The sequence below is a fragment of the Etheostoma spectabile genome, chromosome 5 (genome assembly GCF_008692095.1).
Source record: "Etheostoma spectabile isolate EspeVRDwgs_2016 chromosome 5, UIUC_Espe_1.0, whole genome shotgun sequence".
Classification (NCBI taxonomy): Eukaryota; Metazoa; Chordata; class Actinopteri; order Perciformes; family Percidae; genus Etheostoma; species Etheostoma spectabile.
In genome coordinates this window covers 16,788,975-16,808,646 of record NC_045737.1, presented here as the reverse complement: position 1 = coordinate 16,808,646, position 19,672 = coordinate 16,788,975, and the positions used below count along the sequence as shown (strand labels likewise).

The following is a 19,672-nucleotide window of genomic DNA, read 5'->3' as shown; positions in this document are numbered from 1 at the left end:
TACAGGGGATTTTCTATCCAGCCTGGAACTTCAGCCTCTTTGGGCTTTAAATCCATACTGTTATATCCCAGATTGATTCACTTTATATCCATAATTCATCGCGTTTTGGCTCATTTCTGCCGCTGGCTCACTCCTCCATCTCTGCCCTGTCTCTCCCGTCTATTGTTTCAGGAAGTACATGCCCATATATGGGAGATAAAGGCACCCCTCTTGTATGGAAAGCCAGAGGGGACAAAAATGCCTATATACTCTATGGAAGGCCATATGGTGCACTATTTAGACACATATTTGCTTGTATAACATTGCTGTGGGTGTAATATCAATAAATATGACATTATTTTGTTATTATTGGCATAAGTAAATGTCATGAGAGCAAAACGTCTTGACTTTTTTGGAAAAAATGCATGTATTTTGTCAACTGTATAAGTTATAATGATTATTTCTTCCCAGTGTGACTCCCAAGAAATATGAGAAGTGTTTTAGAATGGAAAATGGCTTAGGTTTTACTTATATGTCTGTGATATCAATACATATCTGGAAGATTCATTCATTCATTCATTCATTCATTCATTCATTCATTTATTTATTTATTTATTTATTTATTTATTTATCTTTAAGGCCCTACAACCATTTTTAACATGCAAGTGACCTCACTGCAACCCGAATATTCTAATAACCCAGTTTGTCCTAAAAAAAATGTTTTACAAGCTTTTTTATAAAATAAATCCAGACGGAAATTAAACTGTAAAAATGGCCTCAGGGCCCCCAGGGTTATTCCCTGAAGAACAACTATAAGCTAAAAGGGAAAGTGAAAGACAACGGGCGACAATTACAAGAGACAATTACGGGATTGTAAATGATTTAAAATTGGCCCCGAATTGGCCCTCAAGTATGTAATATGTCTATTTCATTCATAAAATAACCTTAGATTGTGCAATGTGGTTGTACGTCAGTAACCAACATTAAATTATTTCTCTTGTCCATTTAGGACAGACGTGTCATTCCCTTTAGTCCGTGTTTGTGTTGGCCTACTATTTTCTTTGTCTTGCCCTCCTGTATTTGTGTAAAGCGTCCCTTGGTTTCATGGTAGGCACTATATAAATCTATTATTATCTATTATTGTTATTATTACGTTACAACAATCTCTTAATGCTTTGGCTCCTGACACAGTGACAGTGATACCGGGTATAGCTCACCATACATCCAAAGTAGGGTAAGTTACAGAATGAAACACTGGAAATGAAACGATGCATCTGTAACGTATTCTCTTGTTGTAAATGAATGACTAGCTGTCCAAGCAAAACATTAATTGTGACTATTTGACGCTTTGCCTGTAACGCTTCTCCTAGACCTTTACTGCAGGTGTGGTAAAACCACTTCTGCTTTTATCCAGAGGGCCACTGAAATCAACACAAACTGAAAGTTACATATTGCCACTTTAAATAAAGACAAAATATTGAATAAATGTCAGAAATCAAATAAAGCAAAGACCAAAGAGATGCAGGCTGAAGGTGGAGATTGATACACCTACCTTTTACACAAAACAAAAAGAGTTTATGGGACAAACAGTATGTACAAACTACAAACGTAATCAGTAATATGTACAATGGTATAGAATAGATTGATTCTAACGTATGAGAAGCAGGAATAGGTACTTAAATAACATTCTCAATTAACTGAAAATTGCTTGTAAGTACTTCATGTTGATTGATTAATCACAGTACGCTTCGCCCCTTATTCACTCGTGTCTTCTCTCCTTATCACCTTCAGTTCACGGACTCACTCGCGGCGGAGACGACGCTATCGGAGGTCAGAGTCGGACAGTTCTTCCTACCAATCTTCCACAGAGGACAGGTAGGAACCCATCCCTCCCCCTTCTCACCTCCCCTCACTCCCTCAGTTTCTCTTATCAGCTTGAGGTGTCTGCCGAGTTTCTGGTCACACCACAGCGATGACAGATAAGGCAGAGGTGACTTCCTGATCTCAGGCACGACCAGCCCTTATCACAGCTTCACAGAAAGTGGGCCCCATATTCACTCCACAGATCGATGCACTCAATTATAATGACATATTGCAAAATCATAAAAGATGAAGGATGTTGTTTTTCACAGATTTTTATGGATTATACTGAACAGAGTTGACAGCATGATGATCTCTAGTAGCCAGTAGAATAACTAGACTCTTCCACTTGTGATGGTTAATCTTTAAATAATCATTGATCGCTGTTGAATGCACAAAATTGCATTTAGAGTCAGAATGGCATTCTAAGGGAGAACCCAATTAGTGAACTTTGACACGTAAAACGGGAAGATTCACTTCAGTGGACTCAAATGGAGGTCCAATTTAAAATATAAATATTCTAAAATAAAGGTTTTTAAATCTGTCTGGAGCTCTTTATTACTTACTCATTACTATGAGTTTGTGGGATTTTAAGCAGAGGAAATCATAATTCAAAATCAAGATATTTTGAGCTTTAAACTCCTTATTTTACAAAGCTGAAAATCAATCCCTTATCAGCTAATCTACACAGGTAGAATAACGCTCAAGAAACTATTTTTTTTTCATTGGTTTTACTATGATAACATAACAGTTTACAATTCATTTTTTGAGATGGCCAAAACAAGACAACAAAAACCAAAATGTTCCTAAAGTAAATCCAGATATTTCACTAACATCAATTGTGCACGAGTGATACTTAATGTCATGTTCTCTGGGGTGCAGAATTTTCTGTAAGGGAAAAGAAGCATTTATGTCTCGATGCTGTGTCATGAAAACTAAATCTTTTTACATTTTCCCACAGACACCATCTGCAAAAATCAGTGGTACATCAGGCATTAGGAGACCTGGCAGTCGTAGTAGAGGAAAGCAATGGAGTGCTTGACCACACAGACATGAAGTGGAGATCTGCCACCAAATCAGTGTGTAAAACGGCTCCAAAATATCGCTCCATCCTCTCAACTGCCACCGTAAGTACACTTTAGGACTCTAACAATGCTGCGGCTCTTTCGGTTAGATTTCTCAGTGATGGCCATGTTAAACAGCTTATCGTTAGTCAAAATAAAATGCCTACAGTGAGGCGGTTGGGTTTGGAAAAACGTTAGCTCACTATTAGGATTTTGGATTGAATTTTAATTTGTTGAAGATTATATGTCTGAACCCATTCAGCTGTCCTCTAAAGGATCAATGTTTACAAAATCTAAAAACTATACATGGCCTGACTGAGCTCATTTTATAAATTCTTTATTTTGCAGTACTTTTGTCAGTTCCCGATTTTCTGTTTTTTTAAAAGTAACGCCATCAGGTACGTGGTATAGAATTTTCATGTCATGGGACCTTTAATGACTGTGAATGATTAGTTCTTGTTTCCCTCAGCTGCATCCTCTGATAACAGCTGACAGTAAATTGACATTTTCACTAGGGATGTACTGAATCCAGATTTTTTGGGGTTTGGCCAAATACCGAATCCACTGGTTAAGATTCTGCCGAATCCAAAACCGAATACCGAATACCGAATCCTACTCCCATCCTCAGACCATTAACACCGTAAACTCATTAATGAAGTAAACAACATCCACAACCTCTAAAATAGGTAAATGTAACAACTTAAATGTTGAATTCACGCCTTCTTTTCACATCGTAGGAAAGCACATTGCTATTGCCAGATGAGTGACCATGTGTTTGGCAAATTTCCAATAACCAGTGTATGATGAAGGCATGTTGGGTGGGTGAAATTAGAAAGCTAACATTAGCTAACAAGCAGCAGCCGACCATTTGGTTGCTTTGCTCCCACTGTAGTAAGATTAATTTGCCGAGAGAACAGCTGACCGCCCGGGAGAGGCACTTTCTGGTTAACACAAGTTTTTAGCGGTGACTGACCTTCCTTTGCCGTACCTGAAGTTGCTGCATTTTGGCTGCTGTCTGTAGATTCCTTCATGCACAACTTGAATTCTTTCGGATGTTTCATACGCAAATGTTTTAACAGCGGCGACGTATTGTATTGTTTACGGTCCTTGCCACCATGAGACAAATCGGAACATGTAGCAAATTGAACATGTAGTTCGACTTGATTCTTCTTTTGACTGAAAGTACTGCCAAACAAGACTTTTTCTGCTCACAAGTTCCATCTTCACTTTCTTACAGCCTACTATGTGTAAATCAATGTTTGTATTTATTTTCAAAAATGATGTGCAGTAATCATAATAGTGCCAAAGGTCACACAGTGTTTGGACACCCTCATAAAAAGTTGTTTCAGAGCCACCACCCCCGCTTGAAAATTTCCTAGGGGGAAACACTATCCTTGTGACCCTTCACATTTTTTCCTTAACCCTTGTGCTGTCTTCCCATCAACTATCATCTTTTGCTTTTTCCAATGTTTTAGCTGTTTTCTTTTCTACGCTTTTTTAATTCATAGCCTAATTTATATTTTACATTACATAATACATCCTATTTTACATTATACAAAAACAATTTCTTGTTTTTTTCCAGCGCTTTTAGTCACTTCTTTTGTCATTTTCATCCAAGGTGTTGGTCAATTTTTTTAAAATGCCATAAAACTCAATAAAACAAACAAAATTCAGTAAAAGTAATCATTCATTTTACTTGAAGAACACTGTATGGCATCCATGTTATTTTTAGGCAATCTGGTTGAAAGAAAGCTCCTTATAGTTCCTTATATTACTTTTTTTTTTTCTTTTTAAACATGTCAAATCGGCCCTGAGGACAACACAAGGGTCTACCTCATGACTTTTCCAGCGAGGTCAAGGAAAAGTGTTTAGGAAAGATATAAGACATACAGTTTTTTATCTTTGACCACAGTCCAAGATAAAGAATGATTATGGATTTTGGAATTATTAGAATTCTCTTGCCTCTTTGGACCAATAAAAACAACGTAAACACACGTCAGAACTTTTTAGACTTCAGATTAAATACGCTTGTCCCGCTGTCATTAGAATGTGTGTAGTCTGTTATGAGTTGTCTTCCAGCAGACAGTTTCAATTGTTCATATTGCAGATCTGACCTGCTTTTTCTCAACTAATTTTACAACTGTGCTGTTAATGGCAGGTTCATTATTTATTCAATTTTTTTTAAGTGATGTTCTCTTAAAGAGCCTCTTAAATACAGCTATGTCCTTAAACTCATTGTCTCATGCTTATTGGAGCATGAAATACATTTTATTTCTCTCCAGCAATCATTACATTATGGTAATTGCACAGACACATGTTTTTAATTACACACCACAGGGTTTTAATTGAAATTCAATAAATGAATCCATATATTGAATCATGCCTGGTATTCAATAACCCAAAGTCTTTCTGGAGGACTTCACAGTTGGTTGCTGAGGGGTAGCCTCAGAATTATTCAGTGGTGTTTGCATTTATTTATGGGTTTTGATTTGGTAAATAAAAACATGTCATTTCAAAAGTAATGTAGAAGGACCTTTGCTTAATATTTCTTTCCCAAAAAAAAGCAATCCATAAAGGGAAAGGTAGGTATCACTGGACAGAAAACCCCTGAAAAATATGAATAATCAACATGAATGAGGTTGATTATAAAATATGTCAACCTTTCCTGTAAATATATGTAACTGGTAAATTGATAAATTCCTTTTGTGGTGTAAGCATAAGAAAAGTTGTGGCAACAAAAGGAAATGAAAGCTCAAAAGAACCTTTTGAATGTCAAACTGTCTCCAGGGGACAGTGAAGAATGTCTCTGATTAGAATTTGTCCTGTAAGTGAAATCATTTGCTCTTGAGTACGATGCAGCGGTAAAGAGGATGGTTAGAAGAACAAAGATTTCTGTCAATTTCTCCCTCCGGGTTGGTCTGTTGTGCCACCTTTACACTAGATGATGGGAAACCTTCGCCAGATTTACCTCTGAGTGTCTCGTAATCAATAAACAAATAAAGAGAGATCATAATTTAATTAGATTTTTCAGGTATGGTCCTCGGAGAGTCCGTGTCTCTTTCCGTCTGCAGTAAAAAATAAAAAATAAATACATGTTAAGTGTGCAGTAGTTGTACTCACAAGCACACTATTAAAGTATTCTGGAACTTTTTGCTCCCGAAAATTCCAAAACAATGGAGCAAAGAAAAAGTAACATGCCAGTATAAGTCTAACTGGCTCTGGGTTTGAAGAGAGGGTTATTGTCTTTTTCTTGCTATTTACGACTAATGATGAACTTATGTTGCCCGCTCTTCCCTTTTTCTTACACCTTACCTACTTAAGGAGGAAATCTTGATTGGTAAGTCGATGCTATCCGCAGATTTAGGGATTTACTTGTAGGTCGGTGCAGGCTAATTATTTACTTCTTACAGGAGAAAGAGCACAGTCATCTGTCCCATTCTGAGGGCTTTCTTAGTTAGACTGATGGGATCTCTCTTTGTCTGCAATCCTTTTCATTTCTACATAATACCCATTTTGTGATGTTTGTGCAATGTTCTTTATATGAGGCTTTTCAATGGGGCTTGTTTACTCTTTTTCTCTTGGGTTTAGAGCCGGTAGATTTTTCCACGCATAGTTTTTCTTTCTTATCTGCTCTTTTGTTGTTCCTTTCATATAGTTGTTTTAGTTTATACTTACTTTATCTAAATTTGTTTCCTGTTGATTTCTTTGACTTTAGTTGAGTTAGGACTTTGTTTTGGGGTTAATCGCATGCTTCAAATTTGCATGATGTCTTTATCTTTCAAAATTTTCTGTCCCAAGAAAAGAAAAATAAATACTTCTCTGTGTTTTCAAGGGAATATGAACATTGAGTATTGAGTATTCACAGTGCATCAAAGCAGATAGCAGGTTCCATTTATCCGCACACGTTTGGTTTTAAGCTGCAGCCTCTTTGTCTGTTTGCAGATTTTGTCGTCAAAACCTGGAAGCAAGCTTTTACACGGAAAAGGGTCTCAGCATTTATCGAGCCAGACCGAAGGTCCGCACGATTACGATTCTGGGAATGACACATGTTCGCCGCCATCAAGCAAAACTGGCGTTACTCAGGCAAATGTCACTGACAACAAGAAGAGCCACCGCAAACGCCTGGCCTCGTCAGAAAAGCTGAAGTTCACTGACAAAGACAATGGCTCTGATTCAGGAAACTCTGTGACCAGCTACGCTTCCCTGTGCAAACCTTACATGGAGGACGACTTGTCAGCAACCCTTTACAGTGGAAACGGCAAGAGGTAATGTTCTGTTCATAAGAAATAATCCATCTGAATGAATGCTTACCAGGAACATTGCAAGCTGTTTATCTTCTGTTTCCACGCTCTGTTTCCTCTTTTGAAATATTCAGCTTCATAAGTGAGAAAAAAAGGGAAACGCATTTTTTGAAAACAACCCAGTTCGGGCTTTATCACTCAAAGCAGTGAAACACGTTTTCTTTGCAGAGAGCAGATAACCTTAGGGTGTCGGGTAGAAGTTGTGAGATCTCCAAAGCCTTCCAGCTGTCCACAGAGGAGGAGAAAGTCGTCTCGAAGGCGTCAGTCATCCAGCAGCACGAGCAGGAGCAGATCCTCGGGGAGTTCCAGATACTCTGGGCGCTACTCTCGTAGCCTGTCGCTGTCATCCTGCAGGTGGGTTAACTACTTTTATGTTGTAAATCACCAACATCCAGTGGTGGAATGTAACTAGGTACATTTATTAAGGACTGTACTTGCCACTTTCTACCTCTACTCCACTACATTTCAGAGAGAACTGTGGTACTTTTTACTCCACTACATTAGTTTGACAGCTTTAGTTACCGGTTACTTTACAAATTAAGGTTCTTGTACACAAAACACATGTAGTTTCTAAAATACAATGTTTCATTAAAAATGAAACTACCCAACAATATAGAGGCCTATAAGTGATTAGCCGATTCCATACACAAGTATTTTGATTGTTTCCGGTTTCCAAAATGTGAGTCTTTTTCTGCATTGAGTGCTTTTACTTTTAAGTGAATTTTTTCTGATGATACTTACATACTTTTATAAGTAACATTTTCAATGCTTGCCTTTTATTTGTAAAACAATATTATTACAGGGCGCTATTAGTACTTAGCACTAGTAAAGGATCTATATACTTATAACCACTAATACCCAAGTACATTTCCACTCACATGCAATTCAATTTGCACATAATATGGAAAACCACTTTGGCCCAGACTGAAAAATGTCAACATCTATTAGATGGATTGCTATGAAATGTGGTAGCCTAGAGATGCCACGTTGCCCAAATAATGAATCCTAATGATTTGGTGATCCCTTGACTTTTCCTAGCCCCCCCAGCACGTCAAAGTTTTTGCTTATCCTGAGAAATAGCTCAACATCTACAAAATGCGTTGGCACTCAGTTAGTCACAGCCATTGACGGTTTTCTAGATGATGTCTCCTCATGACTTTGGTGATCCCCTGACTTCCTCTAGCACCACCATGAGGTTTACATTTGTGGTTTGTGTTCCCCTCTGGATTAGTCTATATCCATGACGTTCCACTTCCGGGATTTTGCCGCCGGAAAATTCAGCCGGATGTCCGGTACCTACCCCTTTCTTTGTGTTGTAATTTTAAACTCTGGATTTATGAGGACTACTACACATGTTACATCAAAACAAGTTCCTTCCCAAAGCTATTTTGCAGCGGCACCGTGACTCTCCTGTGTGGAGAGTCCACACAGCTAAGTCTGGCAGGTCTAAAGTTACACGTCGTAAAGGCAGGCAGGAAAAACTTTTATGTTACGCACAGAGACGGGAGCATGTAGTAGGAGCTGAAAAATACACAAAAATATTTGTCCGGTAATGTTGCAATTTCTTTTTGTTTTCTAAAATTGGTATAGAAAAGACGTATTATTTAGGAACCGGTATAAGTCACGGTATTGGTATCGGTACCGTTATTGAAAATGTTTGAAAGATACCCAGCCCTACTGTCATGATACATATGCAAAAGGAAGTTGATGGAAATACGCACTGATTCATATTGTATTTTGCAGAGATTTGCAGATTTACATTTTATACTGTACAATCGTAACTACTGCTGCTTAGCTCAATTCCAGGAGATAATTGTTGTTTTTCTCGTTACCAGCTCGTACTCGCCTTCACCGAGTTATTCGGCTGACCTGAGGCGACGAGGCAGCGTGTCCAGCCTGAGCTCCACAGGAAGCTACTCCAGACACAGTGCTGACAGGTGAACTTTGCAAAATTTTCCAGCTGCTAATGACTTATTATTTATTGGTGTAGGAAAACCAATCCACATTGTATTGACCTTGTTGGTGATTCAATTTTCACATTACGTTACATCTGCTTCCCAGACTACGAGACAGAAAGAGAATGCATAGCTCCCAAAAGAAAGATGTGAAGCATGCACATAAGGTTAGTGGGAAGAGACAAAGACGCAAATCCTACTCTCCTATGAAGAAAAGGAGGAGAGACTCGCCAAGCCACCTGGAAGCACGCCGAATCACAAGGTACAGCCTTTCCAGCTGGGTTATTTACAGCTAAAGTATACATTGTTATGCCTAAATGTAGCAAATAATGAAAAAAGAAAAAAACTGTACTGCTGGTCACACCGTCCGCTATCTCAGTTGGACAAGTCCCCACCCTGAAATCTTTCACCTTGTGTTGATGAGCTGTGTACCTTGAAATGGCATGTAGCCAGACGATGAGATAACCGTAAGCTCCAAAGCCACCATAGGTGCTGATGAAGCAGATGGTGGAACACAGGCAATCTGAAATGTAAAACCGAGTTAGCTTTACTTTTCTTTCATTTCATACTGCTCTTTGACAACAGCAAATGATATGCACCCAGAAATATGCACAAAAGAACACAACATCCACAGACAGATAACAGATTTTATGTGGCTATTGCACCACTAATCTAAATTGCTTTAGCTGCACTGTTCAGTATATGAATTAAAGGCCAAATGACTACGTAAAAGGTTAATTGTAGTGAACCCACGAGGAATTGTCAGCTGTTTTAGTGTCTATAAGCTCACTGTTTTGGTTTTGCCTACAGGACATGCCTGCAAAAGGGATATTTTATTTCAGTGAGGCTGTTTTGATGAAAACAGCTGTGTCTTGAGAAGAAAGCTGATGAGAGAGAGGAGTGAAAGTGAACCAAAACAGCTAAATTGCTGCTGTGAAACAAGAACAATAAACTGCCAAGCTGGTGTGTCATTTGACACATTGTTCATATGAAAACAATGATGAGTGCAGTTTTAAGGTTTAGTAAAATGAACACCTTGCAGCTTTAATCCATGTACTGTATGTCAGTTTCACACCACTTCCTCTTTTTTTGGCTCTTCTCAGTGCCAGGAAGCGACCCATCCCTTACTTCCGACCCAGCCCTTCGTGCAGCAGCCGATCCACCAGTGTGTCATCCTGGAGCAGCCTCTTCACCCGCAGCCGCAGTCGCAGCCCCATCCACAGCATTAGCCGGAGCCGGAGCCACAGTTACTCCTCCTACAGGAGCTTCAGCCGTAGTTCATCCTGGAACTCAATCTTTGGGACCCGCAGTCGCAGCCGGAGCCGCGGTTCATTGAACAAACGCAACAAAACGAGGCACTAGGTTTCTAAGGGCACATGAAAGGACGAGAGCGGGTACGTTGGATGTTGGAGCAATCGTCTGTGTGCGTCTCCGTGCTCCACTTTGACACTTGAGTGGAAATGTCCCAGCAAGGGGTTCTGACCACGTCTTTCATTGAGGCAGTCTTGTTTGCTCTCTGCCTACAGAGACCACTGGAGACCGAATGTCTTTTTGTTTGTTTTGATCTTGTACTGCATTCTCTTGCATCAGCACTCACTATGGCCTGAGACTATTTATCTCTTAGATGTTATTATAGAAAATGCACATGGGACATAAACAGTGTTCCTGTATTTGTCTCAACAAACATCGCTTTTCCTCATTTTATGTCCATGCACTATCCATTGAAGTACTGTCCTAAGTAAATGCTCAATATGTATTTGAAAATTGATAGTTCTTGAAAATGGTGCATAATGAGGCCTGAAGAAAATAATAAGAAATTACTTAATTCCCATAATTGTTTTGGGGGGGAGGGGGGTGCAATTTACAGTATTTGTTGGCTAATGCAAGAGCAGATGCACCAGCTACTTTTAAAGTTCCATAAGACATCGGGTATTTACTGTCCAATGTCAGGGTTGTATGTTGTGAAGTCGTTAAGTATTGAAGTAACATTTGAGTTGTTTGATCCGAGTGTTAACAAATGGCTTCAGAGGGATCTTTGTTGGGAAAAAGGGAAAATGACTATTGCTCTGATCGCTGCACTTCACAAAGTGGAGAACAAACGCTTTTCCTCTGAAAAAGTAAACGGCGGGCAGCTGCCTGTCAGCTCAAAGGTCAAATTAATCTATCCTCTGGTCAAGTGGAAAACAATTGAAATGTCAAGTGCATGTAATACAACAGAGAGCGATCAAAACATTGCGCAGGGACAGTGAGTGGGGGGGGGGTTCTTTTGACAAAATATTCACGTGTCAGAAGAGGTATTGTCCTTGACGGCTTATGCTGTTGACAGCAAATAAAACAGAATCAATTTGTTATGGGGTCGGGGAAAGGATACATTAAATGTTAATATAATGCTTACATTTTCAGCTTGGGCTGTCCTATACACACACACACACACACACACACACACACACACACACACACACACCCACACCCACACACCCTACTTATCAGTCTCGGTTTTTATTTGATACTTATGATTTCAAAATATGGCACAGATAGAACAAGTTGTAACTCATTTTGACAGTAAGTCTGAACTTATGAAGAGCATTGATACTGAATTTACTTGAATAATGTTTTCTTGCTACAACACTGGAACCAAACACATGAATCGACTGCGTTTCTGTTCTTGAGCTACATCACAATAGGAAAGGCCTTTTTTTTTTTTATTGTGCAGCACCATCCATATTTATTACTAATTTAATATTTATTGGTTTGTTGTCCCTCTCAGTAGTGGTCAGTCTTTCTATGCAACACTGTCAGTTTATAGTTATTATGGCACTGCTGTAATTTATTTTATTTTTAAATTATTCTCGGGGTTCGCCACCTCACTCGCACATAAACCTCAACGTAGCTGCAGATGTTCTAAAGACAAAGGAGCAGAAGCTGAAATGGCAGAACAAAAATCAAAAGTATCATTTGTTGCTTAACATTTGCTTTCCTGTCAAGAATTAGATGAGAACGTTACTACCACTCTCATATCTGTCTGTTAAATATGAAACTACAGCCAGCTATCTTAGCTTAGCATGAAGACGGGGAAATGGAGAAACCGTTGGCTTGGCTCTGTTAAAAGGTTAATAAAATCTGCCTAATGGCACCTCTACAGATCATTAATCAAAATATATCTCATGTGTTTAATCCATACAAAAACGTAAGTGTAGAATTGACAAGTTGTGTTTATACGGTAGGTCATGTGCCGGACTATTTTATTTCTTTCCCTACATTAAAACGGAGAAGAACTCCCGTACACAACCCGCTTAATGCTGAAATATTTATTTACACGTTTTGGTCTTCTCGACTGTAATCAGGTATCTTTCTCTCCATAAAACCACAACTTTTTGTTCTGACACTTTCGTCTTTGTATCAATTAAATAGACGAGTTGTAACATGTTAATTAGTGAGCTTTAGAGCAGCGGATTACGGGTACAGTAGGTGGATGTTTTTCTAACTCTTTGACAGACCTCATTTCCAGTCTCAATGCTAAGCTAAGCTAACTGGCTGCCAATCATAACTTCATATTTACAGTACAGGCGTGAGAGTGGTATCAGTCTGCTCGTATAACTCTGGGCAAGAAAGCGAAGAAACAAAATGTCAAACTTTTCCTTTCAAGTTCATTTTCGAAGCTGCTTTGACTAAAGAGTTTGAATCTGCGAAGGAAGTTTGAAACTGCATTTCCAAATAATTAAGACTTATATTTCTAAATCATTTCAAATGTATCATGCTGTCTGTGTAACTGCTCCAGGCCTGACAGACTGCTCTCTATGCACTCAATACTCTCAGCTTATTTCCCTGAATGTCAACTAAAGTGGACAAATGAGGGATGTATGACGCTGGAAGAGGAAGGGACTTGGCACCAAAGTCATCCATAAACTATAAAGTGGCGATGACTCTGTGCCAGTAGAAAATGTGTGCAGTCATGTTCATAAACTTTTTAGATGGGTGCCCATGCCACAAAGGCCCTCTCCCCATCTCACAATGTAAAGTTTACATCAGTTCTTGTGCCAGATCTTTTTGAATATGTAATAACTGTGGTGTAAATATGCATCTGCATTGTAAAGATTAGACATAATGTGATTATTTGATTTACAGAATGTGATTTGGGCCTTGTTGGATGTTAAAATGTTTGAATAATGATGTATTGACCAGTGGAAAGGGAAAAGACGACAACATGCCCGTCAGGCATCAATAAATGGACTCTAGATGTCTTTGTGCTAAAGATCCCTCTGATCATGTCTTTTGTTATATGAAAAAAAATCTCATTAACAAAGTCTTATAGCAATAGTGATTGATTGTTTTCAGTGATTAATTATGCATACTCCCCCTGTTTTCCATATGAAGGAGCATATTGCAAAAGCCCATTTTATCTTGTGTCAGTTGGAACTCCACTTTGTAATAACGTGTCATCTGAATATTGAATTGTCCCGGGGAAATCAACTTTCCCTTTCACTGCGTGTTTAAAATAACCTCTATAAAATCATGTTCTGAATTAAAAAAAAACTTTTCTGACGACACACTATTTTCCACAGTAAACATACTCCACCATCACAAAGTTGACTTCTTAGCTGTTTTGTTGTATCCGTACTGTGACATCAGTGTGTTTGACCTGAAGCTCTGCGTTATTTTCTATTAAAAAGCCAGTGAGTCACCAAGAGGAGGAAGCTCCAACTCTGTGTGAGTGACATGTGGACGGTTACTTTATTTGGTTAAAGGGAGGCTCTTTGGTCAGCTGTTGCGCCTGCACTGCAAAAAAATATCCACATCAGCAAGTAATTTAATGTGAATTAAGGTCATAACCTGTTTTTGTTTTTTTTACCCTAATCAACAGCTGGAACAGTTGATTTGCAGCAGAGCATGCCATTATTCCACCTTGTTTTCTTTACTTTAAAGATTTGAAGACTATGTTATACTTCTGAGTTGGATATTTCTTGCAGTGTGGCTGCTCTCCAGATCCTCCCAGCACTTTCGACACTGCTGTGCCGACTCATCGCCTGGGAAAACACCGTCCAGTATAAAACCCACAGCCAGAAGGCATTCACTTTCTCAGGAAAACCAGTGCACGCTTTTCAACTTTGTTGGATCAACCTTGTGACTGGTTGCGTAACGGTGATGCGCAAAATCCAGAATAGATCCGGTTTTACGACACATCGATACACATAGAAGAAGTTCTGGTTTGTTGGGTTTTTTTTTTTTTCCAAAAGGAAAAGTTTTGGTTCGGGATTGTTTGAAACAAACAGAAGAACTTAAACTGGTTTAGAACTCGGCTGGACATGGCAGAGGGAGACTTCTACACGATGGGAAACCGGCAGAGGTTTCCCAGGGATCCGTTTGGAGAATCGCCGTTCAGGGATCAGTCTCCGTTCAGGGATCAGCTCGCGTCTCGGTTTATGGATGATGAATTCGGGATGCCACCTTTCCCCGAGGATTTGTCAATGGACTGGCCGGGTTGGGCTCGACCGGGTCGGTTAAGCTCGCGCCTCAGTTCTTCGCCCTTCAGCAGTAGTTTACGCACAGGTTTCCCGTCGCGCCAGTCCACGGGAGGCCCAACGCTGTACACCAGCAGGTACGGCGAGCCTTCCTCCCGGAGCTCCCCCACCACCACCGGGGGGGAACCGTGGAAAGTTTGCGTGAACGTCCACAGCTTCAAACCCGAGGAATTAAACGTCAAAACGAGAGACGGATTTGTAGAAGTGTCAGGTGAGTTGGGATGCTGTGGCAGAGGCCTTAAATGAACGCACTTTTACATTACTTAATAAGTTCGTTGGGTAAAAGGGAAAACTTCTTACTTTTGGTATCAGTGACTTGAGGACAAAGTGAACCCACCTGGTAGGCCCAATGTCCCACTGCGCCCACCATCAGCCTAGTTTTATTTATAGAACACCTTAGACAACCAATTCTGTCCAAAGTGCTTTTGAAATGGGGATTTATTCGGTCACATAATTAAGAATGAAAATAATATAAAGGCATATTGCACATAAAACATTAAATAGAATATAAACAAAATAAATTGGGCAAATAGTAGTATCTGCTTGTGAAAAACATACAGGGGTGTAGGTGCTTATGGGAAATATTACATCATGTTTTTTTAAAGCTGTATTCTGCAATTTTTCTCAATAGGCTATCTATCAATATGCCTTCTGGACCAAGAAAAACCTAAATCATACGTTATATTGTTTTATATCTCCAGCTTTGTTGAATTTGAATTTCAAATTTTAGACCTACATTTAGGAAGATAAAAGTTAAAAGAAAGTACAATAGAACTGTTGGGGTATATTTTAACAATATTATGAAATCGTTTGGAAACTTCTTTATGAGCTTTTTCAGTGTCTAGTCAAACCTTTTACTCAGCAAGATAAGAATTTGGACTTCTCGCCTCAATCTTTCTTAAACCTCTCACTTCAGCACACTTATCCCCTTAATACATATATTTTTAGTTTTTATTGAACCTTTCACCAGGCTGTCACAGTTAGACAATATATCTTAAACAGCCAAGACATAAGAAAGCATAAACAACACCTTACTGACTATCTCAGGATCCTCAGTCAAACCTGGCCAAGAAATATCAACTCTTTAACTTTGGCAGCAGATTTGAAGCAGCACAATGAAAGCCTCAGTGGTACAACATGGTCACAGCGTTAATGAGGTTTGATATTGAAGCTAAACAGATTTTGGGGACTGGGACCTGCACGCTGGCAGACAGAAGCTTGGACACCTGTTTCAGATTCCTGGAGAATCGCTCCCTCAGTCACCCATGAGCTCGATTTAGATTTAAGGCAAGGCCCGTGACAACAGTCTCTATTTACAATAAGACAAGCCGCTTGCTGCCATTAAACAAGGGAGAGAATGTTCTGGAAATAAGATCCCTTTTGTAGCCGCCCTTGTGCCGGTCCAGTCTTCTCCTGGTGTACGTTCAAGCTCAGTCACTGACTATTGGTGTAAGTTGTGGAAACTGCAGCCTCATGTCTGTGCTTCCAGAGATGAATTCCAGGGATATCCGGGGCTGATGAGGGCACAGAGGGCACAGAGGACAGCAGGCCCCCCTAACTCTGAGTTTTTTATAAGCACATTGTTGGTATGCCAGTTGGATCATTCAATCAGCGCCATGTTGGGCCTGCCTGCCGCAAGTGACTCAAGCCCCGTTCTTAAAGTGTGAGAGGGAGTGTGATAGGAGCATGTTCAGTACACCAGCAAACAAATGTTCAACACAGAATCCTCCAGATGAAGCGAGTGCACTCATCATCGCTGTCACGGACCAAGTCAGTCACTTTGAGTTTATCACGAGTGTCACCATGAGCATGTTTCTGCCTGGTAACACACATTGAAAGTGTGATTACATTGTTACTGGTACTTACTGAAAGTTGGTCAAAAAACGACAACAAATGAAAACAAGTTGATTAAAATCTCACTGAAGGATTCTAACAGAATTCCTGAAAGTTAGATTTTAAGAACGTAAATTCACTAAATCAAAATGTGTAGTTAACATTATAAATAGGGCTTTTATGGGCCCTGTTCTCTGCTGGACTGAGCTAATCGAACCAGCAACAGACTAAACATGTACTGTAGGACTTAAAGCAGTATTCATTCATATTCTTGGACGCTTAGGGGCAATGGAACAAACCGCATTTTAATTATATTTGTAACTTGTATTTACATGGTAAATAATTACATTTTAAGAAGCAATGCAACAAATGTAATGTAAATATAAGGCATCTAGTACCAAACACAGAGCATGTAGCATATAGAGCATACAGCATATATATAGTTTTATGTGGGGCTTTAGCTGCTAAATGCTCCTGTGTGTTCTACAGCTAGTTGCTAGTCCTTCATGTCTCCAACCAGGGTGACTGCGCCTAAGAGGTTTTCCACTGAAAACAGCTGACTGGTACAATTGAAAATGAGGTAGATGAAAGTGAATCAAAACAAAAATTGTGGGTCATAAAACCAAAACATTGAGCTTAAAAATGTTAAAATGTTCCGTTGAACTGAGTGATTACTCTCTGGGAGGTTTGTCATTACACATACCTATAGTCATTTGATCTATTGCTATGTAAAACACTTTTTTTTTTTAATTAGTTTTTGTTTTTTTATTTGTTAGTTTTATTAGAAACTAACAAACTATGGCTCGCTGCATAGACAGAAGGAAAACGGCATATGCCTTTCGCCATGACTCAGTAACTTTATGATGAAAAAACCATAGCCCTGTCCTTCTTACTCAGAAACACCTTTTAGTGACGATAACGTCCCATCCGCCATCTGTCCTCCCTCGACATTCAGTATTCTGAGCATTGCATAGAGCATCTGGAATTTGGCATCTCTGTCATAAGAGACTTAAAATCAAGGAGAGGCAGCGCCTTGGACTACTCTCTGACCCAAAACCTCTATTATTCATGACATGGGACCAGTTAGACTTGGGGAGGTTTAAACAATAATGTAATGACTTCACCGATGATCTTAGTAAAGTGTTATTCCACCCTCTCGATCCCTAGTGCAGTCTGGCTCTTTCAGCAGGCAGACACGTCACTGTGGGGGTGTAGGGTAGCGCATAGTCTAACCCGGATTGCAGACGGGGGTCTAGGGGTGGAGCAGACCACACTGCTGGCTGGCGGCACTGATATTCAGCAGCCCCAGAGCAGCTGCTAGCAAGCCCGAGAGATAGAACGGCCATAAACAGAGCTAGGAGGTGGAGGTGGATTGAGGGGGGGGGATTTTCTTTAGAGTTTCTCCCCAAATTCAGGCCAACATGTCCCAAGTGTCTTTCTGCAGGAGAATCATTCTTGGAAGTTACAGAAGAGACTGAAAAGGGTGTTTCATGATTTCAACATGATCATTGCAACCCACCCAGAGGCCTAAATGGGAAAACGCAGCTGGGGTGGAGCAATGGAAAATGAAATGTTATGATCTCAGTGTCACCAGTTATTTAATTAACATCCATTATAAAGCTCATTGATGTATGTAAAAGTTTAAAAAGTCATGAAATGTGCGGGATGTATGATAATGGTAATGTTGAACTGGTGATGAGGACTAGAGCCCGACCAATACAGGATTGTTAAGGCCGATACAATACAAATATTAAGTCATTTAAAAATCCGATGTTCTGATATACTGTATCGGCCCGCCAATATATTGGTCGGGCTCACTCATTTATGATCCATGATACTGCTAAAGTGATGCACAATGTTGAACTTGATCATATCTGAGGTTATGCAAGGTTACTCTCCACGCGCCCACTTATTTATTGTTTCTTTTCAAACAGGAAAACATGAAGAGAAGCAGGAAGAAGGAGGCATAGTGACAAAGAATTTCACAAAGAAGATTCAGTGAGTATAATCTCATTAAACTCTGTTAGACAATAAATGATAGCTGCACACTCGCTTATTGTTTTTCCCACTGTCTTTCTGTACATCGTGGACACAAGAGAGCTTTAATTTGTTCCCATATTAATGACCATATATTCAAGATGTAATATATGCTGAATGTTGAAGTATTTCTACCTCCAACCTCGGGATCAGGGACCCTCACAAAGTGTCATGATTTGGGTAACAAGTAGATTTTGTATGTCTTCGTATTAGGGGTCAAAAGCAAAAGACACAGATTTTAAAATTGTATGTTGTGCAATTTTGTACAGTATATATGTACAGTATATTGTCTTTTTCTCTTTTACTCTTATTTTCTCTTTGTCTTAACTTCCTTCAATAAGGAATATTGTCGCTGTTTTTTAAAAGTGATTTATGGAACAGTTGTTCTTTGTACATATTAACTTTGCTTGCTTGCTGAATACTAACATATACATGAACAGAAAACCCAAGATACAATTGCTAATTAATTGGAAGACTTTTTACGCCCAACTTGTAAGTAGAATTCCATACAGACAGACAGAGATAGACAGAGAATAATTTCCCTATTGCTCAACATGACAACATCCTGCATCTATGATTGCTGTTTGTTTATCTCTTAAGAATGTAAAAGTCAATGCTAAGTCTAAGTCAGTCCACAGCTCTCATCTAAAAGAAAAAAAACTGCTTCATACTCATATTGGCTTTGAGTGGACACATAACAATCCAATACAAACTTGTCAACTCCAAACAGCCACTGACAAACCCACTCACTAGAAAACGGAAGCAGGCACTGCATGGAGAAGTATTGTTGTGTTGTGTAGATTGCACAAACGTATCACATATTGTGGACTTGTCCTATTGGAACTTATCCAAGCCAAACAAGCTACAGACGTTTGCACAACCTTCCCGTCTCTCTGCCTTTTAATTGGGCAGCGAGAAGACCCCACGCTGCAGTGCTGATCTCTGGTGGGAATCGCCGTCTTGCTGGCTCGCCGCTCCAGTTCTGCTCATTTCCTGTTGGCTAATTAGTAAGCAGTTGTGCTAGCCCCGCATTGTTCATATCACAGTCCTTTTAATTGGAAAGCCCTCACCTCAGCTAAACAAAACCTGAAAACAATGACAGACTGAATGGAGAGGGGGGGGGG

General features: G+C 39.5%; 2 protein-coding genes across 2 annotated transcripts in view; both read left to right on the top strand.

Moving 5' to 3' along the window:
• srrm4 (serine/arginine repetitive matrix 4) overlaps window positions 1-13,701 on the top strand; it is a 65,885-nt gene extending 52,184 nt beyond the window's left edge. The window contains exons 7-13 of the mRNA XM_032517127.1: window positions 1,771-1,854; window positions 2,801-2,966; window positions 6,846-7,168; window positions 7,373-7,558; window positions 9,040-9,141; window positions 9,266-9,421; window positions 10,263-13,701. Of these exons, the coding sequence (XP_032373018.1) occupies window positions 1,771-1,854; window positions 2,801-2,966; window positions 6,846-7,168; window positions 7,373-7,558; window positions 9,040-9,141; window positions 9,266-9,421; window positions 10,263-10,521 (1,276 nt within the window). The 3' untranslated portion in view covers window positions 10,522-13,701. The remainder of the gene's footprint in view (window positions 1-1,770; window positions 1,855-2,800; window positions 2,967-6,845; window positions 7,169-7,372; window positions 7,559-9,039; window positions 9,142-9,265; window positions 9,422-10,262) is intronic.
• Window positions 13,702-14,187: 486 nt separating this feature from the next.
• The window catches only part of hspb8 (heat shock protein b8), a 9,969-nt gene continuing 4,484 nt past the window's right edge, over window positions 14,188-19,672 (top strand). Inside the window, exons 1-2 of the mRNA XM_032517132.1 lie at window positions 14,188-14,889; window positions 18,446-18,509. Of these exons, the coding sequence (XP_032373023.1) occupies window positions 14,463-14,889; window positions 18,446-18,509 (491 nt within the window). The 5' untranslated portion in view covers window positions 14,188-14,462. The remainder of the gene's footprint in view (window positions 14,890-18,445; window positions 18,510-19,672) is intronic.